At 53.0% G+C, this 16543-nt stretch overlaps 5 protein-coding genes across 5 annotated transcripts; 4 read left to right on the top strand and 1 right to left on the bottom strand.

Annotated features, from left to right (window-relative positions):
• Positions 1-507: 507 nt before the first annotated feature.
• BO95DRAFT_466666 (putative aminotransferase) lies at positions 508-1966 on the top strand (the record flags this gene model as incomplete). Its single annotated transcript, XM_025589231.1, has 6 exons — positions 508-617; positions 674-803; positions 855-1175; positions 1225-1302; positions 1353-1860; positions 1911-1966. 6 exons carry the CDS (start codon positions 508-510, stop codon positions 1964-1966), a joined length of 1203 nt encoding a protein of 400 aa, XP_025439244.1.
• Positions 1967-4264: 2298 nt separating this feature from the next.
• Positions 4265-5887, top strand: BO95DRAFT_466665 (epoxide hydrolase family protein; the record flags this gene model as incomplete). The annotated part of the gene is made up of 7 exons (XM_025589230.1): positions 4265-4482; positions 4551-4957; positions 5029-5037; positions 5116-5302; positions 5386-5506; positions 5578-5733; positions 5798-5887. The coding sequence occupies 7 exons, from the start codon at positions 4265-4267 to the stop codon at positions 5885-5887; spliced, it is 1188 nt and encodes a 395-aa protein (XP_025439243.1).
• A 2579-nt stretch (positions 5888-8466) lies between these two features.
• BO95DRAFT_445829 (uncharacterized protein) lies at positions 8467-8746 on the bottom strand. The gene has a single exon (XM_025587239.1). The coding sequence runs from the start codon at positions 8717-8719 to the stop codon at positions 8510-8512; it is 210 nt and encodes a 69-aa protein (XP_025439242.1). The 5' UTR covers positions 8720-8746; the 3' UTR covers positions 8467-8509.
• Positions 8747-12079: 3333 nt separating this feature from the next.
• On the top strand, positions 12080-14251 carry BO95DRAFT_370243 (putative G1/S-specific cyclin Pcl5; the record flags this gene model as incomplete). The annotated part of the gene is made up of 2 exons (XM_025582904.1): positions 12080-12512; positions 12582-14251. 2 exons carry the CDS (start codon positions 12080-12082, stop codon positions 14249-14251), a joined length of 2103 nt encoding a protein of 700 aa, XP_025439241.1.
• Positions 14252-15083: 832 nt separating this feature from the next.
• BO95DRAFT_503785 (uncharacterized protein) lies at positions 15084-16517 on the top strand (the record flags this gene model as incomplete). Its single annotated transcript, XM_025591096.1, has 1 exon — positions 15084-16517. The coding sequence occupies exon 1, from the start codon at positions 15501-15503 to the stop codon at positions 16515-16517; it is 1017 nt and encodes a 338-aa protein (XP_025439240.1). The 5' UTR covers positions 15084-15500.
• Between the last annotated feature and the right edge of the window lie 26 nt (positions 16518-16543).

The raw sequence follows: 16543 nt of genomic DNA, 5'->3' as shown, positions 1-16543 counted from the left end.
TATGAGCTTAATGATTGGCTCTCATTGGTAGGGACCATCGTCAAATCTTGCATTCAATGATAACTTATTCGATAAAGGTGAGTAAGACATTGGAGGGCGTGTTGTCGAAGTAACACACGAATGTCACCATTTTTCCGCGTGCATCACGGAGGCGAGTTGGACGGTCGAGGCTTGGCAAAACAACAAGAGATTTGATGAAGGTAGTGAAAACCATCTGTCATCCCTCCCTATCGACTGCAGGCAGTCAACCCATGGCACGAAGCATTGTATGGTGTAGTGTAGCTGATAGATAACGGAAAGGATCTCCGAGATGAGAGAATGGAAGAGGGGAAGGAATATGAGGTGGATCGCGTGGGGTGGAAAGTAGATTGTCATCAAGCGGGGTCACTCCTCTTCTTGCCTTCGCTCCTCTCTCTCTCTCTCTCTCTCTCTCCTTCAGCCCAAACCATTTCTTCATCGCAGCCGTTTCTCATTTACCATAATCGCTACAGCTAAGTTGCTCACACAATGACTTTCAGCATTTCTGAGGCTAGATCTCGCTTTCCTGCTCTGAACCAGGAACAGGTCTTCCTCGACAATGCCGGAGGCAGCCAGGCTTTGGACTCGGTCATTGAATCGTAGGTGATCTCGAAACACCGTGGGATGAACACATTCTCATTTGACTCTAATGCAGTATTTCGACCTACCTCTCGAGCACCAACGTTCAATTAGGCGCCACCTACACAATAGCCAAAGCGTCAACTGCCGCCTACGGTCACGGCTACGAAGCAGCAGCTAAGTTCATCAACGCAAAGCCTGAGGAGGTACGAGGCATCGACTTCAGTCTAGATCAACTCTGATGGAGCTCTCCCTAGATCTGCCTGGGAGTTTCGACCACGCAGCTCCTTCACAATCTATCAACCGCCCTTGACTTTCAGCCCGGAGACGAACTTATTATCTCGAAACTTAACCACGAAGCCAATTCCGCTGCTTGGGATAGAATCGCCACACGCCTGGGGCTGACAGTGAAATGGTGGTCGGCTTCCGACCGTCAGAATCCCATCTGTGACCCTGAGGAGCTGAAAGCGTTGCTCTCCAACAAGACAAGGCTCGTGGCGTTTCCACACGCCTCGAACATCACCGGCACCATCAGCGACGTCAAGCAGATCACCACATTAGTGCATCAGTATCCCCGAGTATGAGTTTCGTGACACCATGTTGGGGCTACAATCTCACGTCTGCTAGGCCCTAGTGTGCGTCGACGGTGTCGCACTCGCCCCACACCGACAAGTTGATGTTAAAGACCTTGACGTTGACTTTTACGTGAGTGCGAAGCTCATGGATGGCACATCAGCATATGCTGACAAGGACAGGCTTTCTCGTGGTACAAAGTCTACGGTCCTCATATGGCCCAACTCTACGCTGCATCGCGGATCCATGACCAGATCAGCCCTCTGTGCCACTATTTCAAGTCCACACAAACACTCGATCTAAAGCTCAATCTCGCCTCGGCAAATTACGAGCTGACGCAAAGCATCCCTCGCGTTCTCGAGTACTTCGGTTCTGATTTCTCTGCAGCGTGGGATCAGATCGCTACCTTTGAGGAGAAGCTACAGAAGATCCTTTTGGACTATCTGAACGAAGAGGGACGTATCACAATCTATGGAGAACCGTCAGCAAGCAAGGAGCTTCGGGTTCCTGTCATCAGTTTTGTGGTGAGGGGGATCAAGAGTCAGGCTTTTGTGGAGGAGGTTGAGAAGCGATCGCCGTTTGGCTTCCGAAGTGGGCATATGTATAGTCACCGTCTGGTCAAGGATATCATTGGCTTGGATGACATCGAGGATGGTGTCGTGCGGATCAGTATGCTGCACTATAATACGGGTAAGCATCGAGTTGTTACAGAGATCGAGCAATCTGCTGACCTGAGATAGAGGACGAAATTAATTCGCTTGTGAAGGTGTTGCGGGAAGTCGTTGCCGCGAAATAAGCCGCCATAGCCTGTCATCTCCCATCGAAGTTCTAGGCTGATGTTAGTCATAAGTCGATCCAAATAGACTGGAATCATCTTCTTTGAACCAAACATGTCGCTTTCAAGCCAGAGCTTTGTATGTTCGAATGACTGCTGAACCTAAGATGCGCAAACAGCAAACTCGCAACACAGACCGGACGTAGACAGCAGGTAACCTAACTATACTATCTTAGCTAATTGTGACTAGGGCTTTCAAGTATACTAGTCTCTTATACTACATCTCGTTCACGTAGCCAAACCTTCCAGTCTCAGGAAATCACTCCCGCGAGCTTCATAGGGTTAACATCGTTCCCGTCAATGTAGGCCCAACCTAGATTCTGGTTGGCATGAAACGCAAATGTGTACTACATTCACGGATATTGATTTCCAGTCAGCCGGAAAAATTGACTGATTAGGCATTGACAAGATAGAATATCCTATCCGCACATGGGGCTGTTCGATGAGCGCCAAAATACCGATGCTGTCGCTTTGGGTGTGATTTGCTCGCAAGGAATCATTCCTGTCGTCGCCCCTCGTTCGCCTTACCTGGGTGAGCGCCGTCCGTTGCATTCAGGCGTTTGTCTGGCATCTATGCGAGCCCCAGAGCGTTTCTCCTGTGCGTCATCTACGAATTACCATTCAACCTCAAATTAATCCCACTCGACTTGTTCACGACAACCGAGTACAAGTTTAGGGGACCGTGTGCCTTGCCTTTCCGTCCCATCTAGAGACAAAGCTAACCTCTTGCTACAGCTTGAGTGTCGCAGCCATCACTTTTTGTTTGCCATTGCTACTAGACCTCTTCGCATTTGGTTGCAATGGTATTGCTGACTATCTCATACCCACTCTTCTCGTCCGGCCAATCGATTGGGCAAATGTGAAAGCAGATACGGGATTTCATGGTCTTAGCATAGGCAACTCATCAACGCAGAGAGTATCACCATCGCTTACCATGTCTTTGGCCTCTTCTTGTGAAATACTTCCGGTAAAAGAAGTCCACGGTACTAATAGGAGAACAATGGCCGCCTGCCACTGTATTACTTCAATGGTATGTGTCGACGACTCATCGTCATATCCTCTTTCTCTGAGGTCGATGTGAACTGATAATTCCTATTGTAGCATTCTCTTCAAGCGCGGTCACTCTGGTTCTCGTGACTGCTGGGATCCATATACATGATGCCCATTTGGGCGTCTAGACTTATATCACAGACCACTATATACAGCTCTTGATCGCCAATCTTATCATCTCTTACACATTCTCAATGTACGTCTATATCCGCCGCTTTAATGTGAAGATGAATTCCCCAACCGACACCTGCGAAGGGTGGCCATTGGCGGGAGTACGGGGCATATAGTCTTTTATTCCATATCGGTCGCGAGCTGAACCCCGGCATCACTGCTCTATTCTTCGGTGGGATCGGCTGGATGGCCGTCTAGTGGTGCAGGTTCCAACCACTGGCTGGGGCATAATGTTCACCTACCTCTATGTTATTTACTTCTGAATTCTTCTGGTCCACCGCGAACATCGAGGTGATGCCATCGGCGCGAAGAAGTATGGAGGCGACTGAAAAGAGTACAAGTGCTGAGTCCGGTGGAGGATCGTGCTGTGGGTTTCTTGGCTGGGTCGAGGGTGAGGATGACTAAATAGATTATGTAGGTTCTATTGTACTGAAAGAGCCGGTGCACACTTCGCTGCCAGCTCGATGGCGCTTCTCTCGTGGGAATAGACACTCTCTTGGATGGTTTTAGAGGTCCAAAGATGAGCAGGGAAGGGGTGAGGGATTAGTGAGGATCTTGGGGCGCACACCAAGCACTCAAGCAAAAGATCTATATCACATCTACACAAATCGACCACGTACCTTCGCACAAACCATCGCCATACCAATACCTTACAACTGCTGCGCTTTGACCACTGCAGCCTTGTGCCTCATTTCTAGACTCAACACCATGCCACATAAGGATGCTAGTGCAGGCTTACTTACTCTAGCCGATATTACCATTGATCCACCGACACTAAGTCACTTGGAGCCATACTTACCTCTCGACTTCACCAATCAGACCCCAATTGGGAGCACTAATAATCATGGAGTAAGGGTCAATCAGTTGATTGACTTATCGGTCGTCAGTGCTGCATATGAGAGATAAATAATGAGTCCCGCGACCCCGCAGTTACATCATGCGTTCTGCATAATATACACATCAGCATCAACAACAACAATCCCTTCACCCCGCCCAACATCCTGACCACAGCTGCAAGTCCCCCTTATCCAAAACAAAATGGCTCTCGCATACAGCGGCATTCCTTCCGGAGCCAAGGTCCCTCCCAAGCCTTACCAGCTTCAGATCACCGACGCCCAGATCGAAGAGCTCCTCGTGCTGGTCAAGCTGTCCAAGGTCGCCCCGCCCACCTACGAAAGCTCGCAGGAAGATCGCAAATATGGTATCACTCGAGACTGGCTCCTGGAAGCACGACAGGCGTGGAAAAGCTTCGACTGGTAAATGTTTCCCTCCCAAGTCTTACCCCGGTATATCGACTCCCGCTAATCACCAAGGAGGGCCAAAGGCGACCTACAGAGCAGCGCATCAACAGCTTTCCGCAGTTCACCTACGAGATCGAGGACATGACCATCCACTTTGTCGGTCTCTTCTCGAAGAAAGCTGATGCGATCCCTATCGTCCTACTGCACGGCTGGCCCGGTAGCTTCCTGGAGTTCCTGCCCCTTTTGTCTCTCCTAAGAGACAAGTACTCCCCGGAGGAGCTTCCGTATCACGTCGTGGTACCGTCTCTTCCAGGCTTTACGCTGTCCTCCGGGCCCCCTCTGGACCGGGACTTCACGGGACAGGACACGGCCAGGGTCATCAATCAGGTGATGGTCAACCTCGGGTTCGAGGGGGGATATGTGGCACAGGGGGGTGATATTGGGTCGAGGATTGGTCGGATCATGGCGGTGGATTACGATGCTTGCAAAGGTATGTCTCTTTGGGTCCTGTGTTTCCCTCGGTGTGAAGTCAAAGTACGGCTTACTGATTTGACTGGGCAGCGGTTCATTGTAAGTTCCTACCAGTACTACCAGTGTGACAGGAGGGGCTGGGTCCACGGTCTAACGCGGAAGAACAACCCCTTCCAGTGAACGCATGCTATATGGGCAAACCCGCCCACGTGCAGGATTCGTCCATCTCCGAGTTCGAGAAACAGAACCTGGCGCGCGGGGAGTGGTTCATGACCTACGGTGCCGCCTACGGCTTCGAGCATGGCAGTCGGCCCAGCACCATCGGGAACGTCCTTTCAGCGAACCCGGTTGCTTTGCTTGCTTGGTGAGTTTCTGCTCCTCGGTACACGGCTTGCTGTGGTTGTTTACTACCCCTACTTCATGGAAAGCTTATCGGCGGATAATTAGGGTTGGAGAAAAGTTCCTCGACTGGCCCGACGGCCCCCTCCCTCTGAATGATATCCTCGAGTCGGTGTCGTTGTATTGGCTCACCGAGTCGTTCCCTCGGTGCATCTACCATTATCGCGAGGTATGTCGTAGCTTGTTCTTGGGGGTTGCCCCCTCCCTCCGTTCCTTTTTGTGTAGTAACACCGCGCGCAGCAAGTCCCCATGCCTAAGCTTCAGCTCGCCGAGGACCCTAGGTGGTACATCAAAAAACCGTTTGGGTTCTCTTACTTCCCTAAAGAGCTGATGCCAGTCCCGCGGGCGTGGATCGAAACGACTGGGAACTTGGTGTTCTGGAACACGCATGAGAAGGTTGGTCCATCCTCCTCATTTGGTTTGATGCTATAGGTAGTCATCCAACTAACCGTTACGATAGGGAGGACATTTCGCCGCGCTCGAACGGCCGGCGGATCTCCTGGAGGATCTGACTGCGTTCGTGGAGAAGGTGCGGACTGATATCCAGTGATCCATGTGGTCGATCTGCTGCTCGGTTGTGTTCCTGAGGCCGAGGGACCTCGTCGTATATGCAGACACCCATATTGTGTTTCGTCAGCCCTGTGGCATGGAGTATTGCACATACAGTATACAAGTCTTTGACTCCAATGTAGTCCCACCTCACCCGAGGAAGTATCAACATACAAACCATAGACAATGTTCCTCCACCCTATCTCAGCAGTGACAAAGTCCCCTTCTTCTGCACTATACCTACGGTAAATACTACACAGCACAGTACATCAAGCCCACGCTGCCTTCCTTCACGGCCCACCCGCCTCAAACGCCACCTTTCTTACTCGTACACTTCTCGAGCAAATACAATCCTTGCTATTAACTACCAGTACGGAACCGAGCCCTTCCCCACCCACCAGACAGAGGACCAAAAGCATAACTTACGCAACGGTCCCCCTCTGAGTAGCCCCCGTCCAGCACCACCACATCAGCCGGCATTAGCTCTGCATATCACCTGCATGGTGCTCCCGAATCGGAGCTCCAGGTCTTGGTTTTGGTTTTGTGTGTGTTCCCGCTGTTCTAGATGGGCGGAGGATTCAAGGATTCATTCTATCCATGATCTTGGATGAGGGGTTGGGCTGCCCTGTGCCTTGTTTGGATGGAAGGTTTGAGGACGGTGAGGGTGGTGATTGGTGGTGTCGGGGGATAAAAGTACCTGTATTTCCATCCTGGTGAGGGATTGAGGGGTTCACGGTGTTTGTTTGTTTGTTTGGTGCAGTGGTGTTTTGGATGGTCCAGTCTGTTTGGAGGAAGGGGGTTTGAGTTTCGGGAGGTATGTACTGTTGTGTGCGTGTGAGGGCTTGGTTTGGAAATTGGGTGAGGGGGCTTTTCATTTGGTTTGGTGCTTGCTCATGCTTGGGACGTTTTATTTGGTTGTTTGTGGTTCTAAGGTGGTTTGTATGAGTAGGTGGAGTTCGTTGCTTTGAGTCCCTGGTTATCTCGCGGGCGAGATGTACGGCTACAGTAGGATGGAATATATATTGCATTCACAGCTGTGTACCAATCTCCCAGTCTAGAACCGGGACGGGTGCAAGCTGAGTTTACTCTGTGCTCTGCCAGCCTGCTCTACATCCCATCTCGATGGATGCATCTAACCAACCACAAGCTATTCGCCCGCTGCTGCGATGTCGGTTGATACCAGGTTATAATCAAGTCACCAACCCTGTAGGGCACTGCGGGGTTTCTGTGGAATGCCTGAGACTTTGTTTCTGCCTCAGGCCCACGACACAAGAAAATCCCTGTAGGCTGTAACTAACCAACCGCAAGCCTTGCAGCCTTGCAGCCTGCTGCAACCTCGCAGTGCACCTGGCAGCCTGGCCGGTCGGTTCCAACATGGGCCCCGCGCGAATAACCCCGCGCGTCATTGGGTTCTGCGCCTTTGGCTCCACTCTTTTGTGTGCGTGTGGTGCTTTTTTCCAGTCGGAGACGGAGTCTTAACCTCTCTGGGTTTCTTTAGTCAGGTCAGGGCTGGCTGGGGCAAAAGTTGTCCAGCCGGCCCGCTCACGTAGGACAAATCCTGCGGAAAAAAAAAAAGTGAGAGGCCGGTCGGTCGGTCACTTGCCAATCACGCTTTGCTTGCTTTGCTCCCCCACACAGCGCGCCCCTCTCCCCTCTCTTCTTTCTTTCTTTACTGATTTCATGGATGTTCTTTTGCCCCTCAGCCACTCACGCCATGACTTGGGCCCTGTGGGTATTGAAGGTCATGGGGCTTAGGAAAGTTGATCTTCTGTTTAGGTCTAAGTTGTCTTTCCATGTAAGGGTAAGGGTAAAGAAGGCTGTACACATTCAGATACCGTTTTTTTTTGTGTTTGCTGAGGGCAGACTATTCTTAGTTAGTTAGCCTCGTTTCTATCGACATCTGCATCCGACAAGGACACGAGGCGAGGCTGAAGTCACCTTAATTGCGCTACCTAGTATACCTCGGAACCTCGGCGAGAAGTAATGACGATGATGACGATGATAGCTTCATACTCGAACTCAGAGTCAGGAAGTATGGGGTAACAGACCCAGAACCCAGAAGATTCTAGTAACCATCTGTGTTGTCTGTGCTTGACATTTTGTCGAACCAAAGTACTCCGTATTGTACCTACAGTAAATTGATTGCATGCTTACTTGCTTCGTAAACTCTTTAGATATGCATGCATGAGATGAATGGACAGGCTCTGTCTAGCCTTGTCCGATGCGCTTTCCCTGATAATAATTGCTTTTTTTGCTTTTTGCTTTGTGGGGGTCTGTTCCAGTAGAATCGGATTGATTAGTACGGAGGGTACGGAGTAAGAGAAGGGGGATGGGAGGGGAGTGCAGCACAGGACGTGAGTTTTTAGCACTTCCGCGGCATTCCGCTGGGGAGGGGGTTCGTTCTGTTGTATCACTTGATGGGAGGGTTTCTTTTGTTGGATTGTAGATTGTGTCTTGTTGAAGATCAAGTTGAGTATACGGCTGGAGTGATCGGAGTATGTACAGAGACTCTGTTGAACATGGATAAGAAGAGGCACATAGCCTGACCTGACGGATTCTGGATAACGGATATCCGGATATAGATCTCATGGTCAGGACCTCCGATACGACGACAAAGCAGTAATCATACAACCCGCGCAGGCGGCGGCGGGCGGAGACTTTCCGGAGTAAGTGTTGGGCCGGAAAAAGGGGAGGGAGCTGTTGCCTGGCTGCCTGGGGCTGAGCCTAAGGGATCAGGAAGGTTCCCTAATCGGACCGACTGGAGGGGGGCGGAGAGAGGTTTCACAGCCAGTTGTTCTGGTCGGGAGGTGCAACTTCTAATGCAGCAAGACATGTGGATAGTGGATAGTGGATAGAAGGAGGTTTTCAGCATGGCCTACCTATACAGTGTACGGGCTGTGCTATGTACGTAGTTAGTAGGTGACTAAGATGTGAGGGCGTATGCTCGTGGACTGACCCCCAAATAAAGACCTTTTTTGTTCCATCCTCTTCTCCCTACTGGGTGACGCCTCCTTCGAGGGGAAAGGAGGAGGATGGTAAATTTAGGGCAGAGATCTCGCCATGTTTGGGAGTGTGTGGCATGTACGTGTCACTGCCTCACCCGTACGAGTTTTCTTTTATGGTGGCGTGGCTGGCAAATAATCCGTCCGCGGTGGTTGGCTGACTGACCAAGTAGTCCCGAAGTTTTCTGCTTTCCCTTTCCCTTGGGTCGTCGAACGAAACCGGCAGCCCGCCCTCTTGATTTTTGAACGAGTGGGTGGATGGAGAACTCCGAATGCACAAACTTGTACCGTGAACAAAAGTAAGGTGACCAATGTAGCATCATAAGTAACTTAAAATGTCACTTTCTGAGTTGTGATAAACTAGCTTCGGCGGATGGGGGGCCTAGTGAGCCAACTGGCTTTCGGCTGATTTATCCCTGAGCAATACCGCCCGCCTGCTATGGGGCATAGACGTCAACGCGATGGGCTCGTCGCGTTTTGAATGGACCACTGTACGTTGCTCCCGGCTCTTATATAGTAGTCTGCTTAGCAAAGTTCGTCGCTTAACTACTGGGTACTTGCTGATAATGCATAATATGTAACTAGTTTGATGGCCGATGTCGCTCTCAAAGAATAAGGAGCTGGTTGGCAGTGCTGCGTGGCTTTTTTTTCTCGCTCTTTTCTTCCCGACGGGGTAGGACAACAGTCATCGTCATAAGCACCTAGATAGATAACTAGCCCACTCCCTATCGATAGAAGAGAAAGGAACTGATAGAGAACTGAACTACCGGAGTCCGGGGATGGTTGGGCGGTCCGATGATAGCACACTAGCTCAAGATAGGGTAGCGAACGAATTCAACCACCATTGCCAACTTTGCTAAGGTGGTGGTTATCATTGAACGGATGGCTGAGTGACTCCACCAGGCCGGAGAGATGGGGGTTGGGTCTGTCGTGGATTCTTAGTCATGCCGATACCACCCCATCCATTTCACAAACATGGGATGGAATCCAGAAAGTGCCGGGGGGGAGGGAAGGGGGGGGGGGTTCGTAATAGGTTTGTTCGACCATGGTCATCCTGCCATCCATCGAAGGAAAAGAAGGGACATCGAAGAGGGGGAAGGGGAGGGGAAACATTTGTCTTTGCCTCCGCTGGATGAATAATAGAATAATAATCAGCAATGATGATGAGCAAAAGGATCATGAACTACGGGATCATCGGGGAGATTTACGAGTACTTGGGCAGTTGCTTAGGTTATCCTCGTTAGTTAAGTTAGTAGTGAACTTAGCTAATGCAGACTGAATAAGTCAGTCTACCTAGTAACTAGTTATTGAGTATCATCAGTCACGAACAAATAAGCATCAGCAAATGACTTAGTGTAATGCCCAAGTCGGGCCCCTTCTAGTCGTTGAGCCTGGTGCAGTGTGGAGAGTGTATTAAGTAGGACTGGACCAGGCCCAGTTATCGTGCGGGAACAGCCACAGAAGAGTCATCGCCCTCCCTCCTCCTCGTCCTCCTCCTCCACTCGATATCCGCTCCCGTCCAGTTCCCGATCCCTCTACTGCTACTGCTACTTTCCCCTTCTACTCCTGCCTTCCCACTCGACTCACTCGACTCACTCACCTCGACTCTCATCATCATCTTCTTCTTCTTCTTCCTCTTCCCCGTGCCTCTCTTCTCCTTTCCTTGTCTTCTCTATTCCCTTCCCTCCTCCCCCCACACTCCCCTCTCCCCTCTCCCCTTTTTATTGTTCATTCCCCTTTTAGGAAGAGAGTAGTAGCCAAAGTTCACTGTTTTTCTTTCTTCTGTACTGGATTTTGGTGGTCTGATTATCCCTTGTTTTGTTTCCCCCGTTGTTTCTTTCTCTCCGCTCTTAAACTCGCCCTGAAGAAAAGCGGTCCCTGCGTCCGCTCGACTCACACCCACACCCACCAAAGTCCCGCCACTCTCGCCACTCTCGCCCGCGGTGAGTAACCACCCTTTCCATTTTTACTCGAATAGTCTGTCTGGTCTTCTTGTTTTCCCTCCTCCCGGTGTGTGTTGCCATTTTGCCTCCCTGCCTGATTTCAGGTTGCCATCTCAACCTGAATCATTTTTAGTGTGGCTAGTCTGGCAACTGGATCGCCCCCAAGTTAGTCACTATTGTCAGTTTGTCAGTTTGTCAGTCTGTCTTGTGCTCCGCCCGCCGCCTCTCAACAGTCACCCGGACAGGAGAAAGCCTAAAGCCTTCTTCGGTTCCTTGCCTAGTGAGATCCGGAGTAAGAGTCATCATAAAACTGCGCGCACACACACTCATATCTACACAACGCCTCCCGAAATATTAAAAAAAGAAGATTAGTTATCTGACTTGATCGTTGCTGACTCGATCCCTTTTCGCCTTCAGCCTATTTGAGCCTCACCAACTACCAACTCCTCCACCGCGCTATTCCTCTTATCCGATAGACCGTTGACTGCCTGAACAAGCGCCGCTGCATACAGTAGCCGCCTGCTTGTTTGTGACAGTTCGCCGTTCTATCGGCCCTTGATATACTACACCCCATACCTCAAGATGTACCCTGTTGTTTCGAAATCTCTTGTTCCGATCGCCCGTGTTGCTGCTTCCTTGGTCTCAGATATCCGAATCTCTGGCAAGATCGCTTCTATCTAAAGTGCTCTTTGACATAAACGGCATCTGTCACCCGAAAGAATCACGTTGTCATCCTACGTGTCTCTTTTGTTGCGCAATATTCGGCTTGATATCTCCGGAAACTCTACACCCGGTGATCGGAACAGTAGACGGTGAATAACACGTTACTCACTGCCTACCTAACTCTCGTCTTCTTCGCACCCAACCTCGCTACCTCTCTTCCACTAGCTATCTACCCACGTCTGTGGTGGATGGTTATTGTCGCCTTCCCCTGACTCACACCTCAATTCACTTTCGACTTATACACCACACTGGCGATTCTTCGCTACTAAGGGTTTGCCGTCGCCTGCTCATAAAAAGACGGCTTTCTGTCCCACGGCTACTCGTTTACGGTCTACAGCATAACGGTTACTTGATAATCCCGGTACAAATTTAAACGCACACTTCTTGGCCATCTCCGCGGCTCCTCAGCAGTTGAGAAGTCTAGCAACAGGTTGCCAGCCTTCTGGATGACCATTTGAGGTACTTCGAATCTTTTTCTATCTGTTAAAAGTATTCAAGGTCTCTCGACTGGACATCATCCCGGATATGTCAGGGATTGACGTTTTGGGTTTGAAGGATCCAAACCCGAACACTCAAATTAGAGCAGCCTATGCGCACCCCTACGCATCGACGGCCTCTTCCTCCGCCTCTTCCTCTACCTCCTCGGTCTTCTCGCTGGACGGCGTGCCTACCCAAAGCTCGGTTTCCTCCGCTGCCACGCTGCCGGTGGATGTGATCTGGGAGAATGAAGGGGAATACGCGGCTGGAGGAAGGGGCCTCCCGGTGGTGGGAGCACGTGGTTGCTTAAGGGGAAACGCTCCCCGAGTTGCCGAGTCGGCCGTTGTCCCGCCCGAGTTGCGTAAGCATCCCCGGCGGACCAACAGCGCCACTCAGGCGAACGGCGCATCATGCACGCGGCCTCCGCCCTGTCTTTTGAGACAGTCGGAGCGGAAGGTGAACTTCGTCGATAACCTTGTCGGTAAGTTGTGGAGAGATTCCTGGACACGTTGGTCGAAAAAGTATCGGAGCTAAGAACTACCCCATGAAGATACCGCGTCGCAGATCGTCGAGGCCATTTGGCCACTATCCGCAGTGTCGCTCCGGAGTGATTCGGCGACTGGTTGCAAAGGCGTGCTGCCCCTCCGCACTTTCATCCAAGAGACACTCCGTCGCTCGCGCACTAGCTACAGCACGTTGCAGGTGGCTTTGTACTACTTGATCAAGATCAAGTCGCACGTGCCCAGCCACGATCTGACGCAAGACCAATCCCGAGGCAAGTCCGCTTGTCGGGCTATGCAATGCGGGCGGCGCATGTTCTTGGCGGCTTTGATTCTCGCCTCGAAATACCTTCAGGACCGCAACTACTCCGCTCGTGCCTGGAGCAAGATCTCCGGCTTGAATACTGCCGAGATCAACCAGAATGAGCTCATGTTCCTCGAAGCAGTTAACTGGCGACTTCACATCCCCGAGTCACTGTTTCAAAGGTGGACTGACATCGTGCTGCGCTTCACCCCAGGCGCAAGCAGCATGCCGGTCGATGATGGCCAGTGCTGGCGCACGATCATTCCCAAGCTCACCCCCGACTTGGACGACTTGGACGCCAGCCCCGCGACGCCCTCGAGCATGGGAGCCTTCGACTCCTATTCCGTGGCAGAATCGCCATCTCCCCGCGGCACCTCGATCCGGAGGGAGTTGCCCAGGCTTCCCACGAATGACTCTGTTACTCTGCCTCCATTGGCTCTGGAATCGATGGTCCAACGGGAGAACTCCCTGCCGTCCCTTCCACCCCTGCCACAGCCTCAGATGCTGCCGACCCCCCAGATGACCCCCCAGTCGAGCATCGCCTCCACTCCTGCAGTGAGTGCTGGCGGTATGGCTGCTCATCGGCGTTACATGCAAGCTGCTATGTCGCAGGTACAAGGTATGTGCACGGCGCGGTCGGTCTACGACCAGCGCCCGCCGCTATCGCTTTGTCCCAAGCCTAGCACGTTTGATGGCTACCCTAGCCTCGTACGCCGGTCTTCCTTGGCTCGCTCGGCTTCTTCCACCTCGTCTCCGGATTCGATGGTGTCGGATGTGTCGACTCTGTCCTCACAGTCCTCGCGGTCGTCTTCCATGTCGTCGTGCTCCTCGGTCACTGGGGCATCGATGCCTCGTCTGGCCGTGCAGGCTACGCTCCGCTGCACTGGCAATTCTCTGAAGGAGGGCCGAAAGAACCTGGCCATCGTGTCTCCCCCGGATGAAGTTTCGCTTGGTCCGGTCTACAGTTCCCCGGAGAGCTACCCTGGCCCTATCGGTCAAGTTCCGGATCTCTCCGGCTACTCTATGGAGCACCCGATTGATCTGACGTCCACGCATGAGGCGGCCCAAAGCCTGTGTGAACTGTCTGGCGCGACTTCCCGTCAGCACAAACCCACGGGCCAAGGCCGTAAGCGCGGTCGCACTGGATCGGAGGATATGCTCCTGCAGAGCCATGTGCGTCAGTTAGCCAAGGCTAGCGCACAGGCCGAGCGGCCTGTGCTCCATGATGGCAGCGTGGCGGATGTGCTGATGGGATCTGGACCTGGCTCTGCGCCGGCACTCACACGGCATCAGTTGAATGCTTTGAACTACCCGGCGCCGCTGTCCGGTCCGGCCGGCATGAAACGGGCCTGCTGTGGTAGCGAAGCCCGGAAGGTTGCACTTCACCCGAGCATGCGGGCAGACTATTTGGGTTGAACTCGGTGCCTTCATTCCTTCACTGCCAGCCCCGCTCTTGGGGGGCACTCTTTACAAATCAGCTACTGCTTAATCCTATTCTGATTGACTTTTCTGAGCTCGTCGAACGAGTGACTCTCTTTGTGTACTCGCAGCACAGCAGCGGAAGACGCATTCTGGGAAGGGAAAAGTTTTGTGCGAACTTTTTTCATTCGTGCGCGTTCTTAAGGGGAAAACAAAAGTGATGATCTTTGTAAATACCCTCCAGCTGGTTTTCCGACTCTGTGGAGTCTTGTTCCCTTTTCTTTGTCTGGCTGCGGCTTTGCGGTCACTCTTGTACTATGTACGTTGGGGAGGTCTTCGTCTGCACACTTTCCATTTCTTGTCCACATTTATTACCACCTACCTATTGACCTATCGTTATTTTGTTTTTACGGGACTGGAGTGTGATGGGAAGGGCCTGGGGTTTTTTTTTTCTGTTATTGGCTGCTTGCGGGTGCACATCATCATATCGGGAGGGGCTGCACATTTTACCTCGCACCCTGCGGAGTTGAGTCGGATACTCTTTGATAGTTAGAAGCATGAGAGTCGATTGGCTCTTTGACGATGACCAATACTATGTGTTATCAAGCCTTTGTCTGGTGTAGATTGCCTGATTTGCCGCCACCCAACTATTCGTAGTCTGCCTAGCCCTGAGTTCACTCTGTCCCAGCGCAAGGAACCAGGTCAGGTGAGGGAGCCTGCGGGCGCCGGTATGACTCACCGCAAGTATGATGTTGGAAATGTGGATGAACTGGTCAGGCGGGGGTGATCCATATGTTTAGACGGTGGCCAGTGGCCCAGAGGTCAGGGGCGTTTGCTTGGGTCTTGTTGCGTTGGTTCACCGGGGAGACGCTAGTTGGCACTAGTGACTCATTGTTGCCGGCCTATGCCCAGTGCCCGCCCAGCAACGCCTGAGGCAGAGATCCGGAAGGGACCGGATCAGGCAGCGAGGTCGGACGAGCCCGGAAGGTCATTCACCGGTCCACCGGTCAGACTCGGTCACATGCTGCAAGCACCAGATGGAGCGAAGTGGGACGACAAGTCGGGTCTAGCGGGATCAGATAAGATCAGATGGTATGTATGGTCCATTCTTCCCCTCATCTGGCGTCACCTCGGTTCATCCATTCCAGTTTCATCCACAACACTCTCGAGTCCACAACTTATCTCTTAACAAGCTCTCGCTCTTCCTCTGTCTGCCTGTGAAGAGTGCCGAGAACCCTCCGCAAAGATGGCCCCCGCGACCGCCATAACCCTCTATTCCACCCTCGCCCTCCTCTGCACCACCGCTTTCCTGAACGTCGGCGGCGCTTCACCGGTCCTCGACCCCGTGTCCTCGACACAGCACCTCCTGCAGCCCGAGCCCGAGCTCGAGCTGAAGCCAGACCATCAAGACCCAGCGTCCTACCCCCTCCACCCCATCACCGATTCCCCCTCCCTCTCCCCTCCCTCCTCCTCCTTTGAGGAGGAGGAGGAGGAAGCATACAAAGCCCCCAGCTGGTTCGAATCCACCCTCCTCGCCCGTCGTCTCCTCGCTCTCTCCCCCACCGGCACTACCTCGACCATCTTCCCCTCCCCCCTCCCCGCCAACAGCCGCGCCTACGCCCACATCCCCGCGGATGTCGCCGGCCACTCCATCAGCCTGACCGAGTACCTGTCCGACTGCGAGCACGCGCTTTCCCCCGCCACCTCATCATCATCATCATCCACAGAAGGCGAGAGCGAAGACGAAAGCGAAGGCAACCCGATCTTCCTCGCCCTCACCATCGCCACGACCTTCCGCAACACGGCGCACGGGTCGAACCTGTCCCTGTCCCTGTCGTGGTGGGACCACGTCAACCGCACCGAGCCCGTGTTCCCCGGGTTTCCGCTCAGTCCCGCGGGGTTGCCCCGCGTCACGCTCTTGGGGTATGTGGAGGCGATTGATTTCGAGGCGGTGGCCCGTTCGACTGGTCGGGCCGAGGGGGCGGGCGAGGTGGAGGCGCGGCTGACGGAGTGCTATCTGCGGGCGCATCCGGATGCGAAGGCGTGGTTGCCGGGCCGGAAGGGGGCGCCGCATGAGAGCTTCTGGGCGCGGTTGGTGGTGGAGCAGGTTTATTGGGTCGGGGGGTTTGGCGGGCTGCAGCAGATTGGGTGGGCGAATCTGTCGGAGTGGAGGGGCATTGGGCGGTGGGGGTCGGCGGGGGATTTGGGGGATGGGAGTCGGAGGGGGTGGGAGGGGGTGCGGTTGCCTGGGGAGGATGAGTAGGGGGGGGGGGGGGGGGGGGGGGGGGG

The sequence above is a fragment of the Aspergillus brunneoviolaceus genome (assembly GCF_003184695.1).
Source record: "Aspergillus brunneoviolaceus CBS 621.78 unplaced genomic scaffold BO95scaffold_62, whole genome shotgun sequence".
NCBI lineage: Eukaryota > Fungi > Ascomycota > Eurotiomycetes > Eurotiales > Aspergillaceae > Aspergillus > Aspergillus brunneoviolaceus.
Note: the sequence above shows the minus strand (reverse complement) of the source record. Positions and strands in the feature narration are given on the sequence as shown.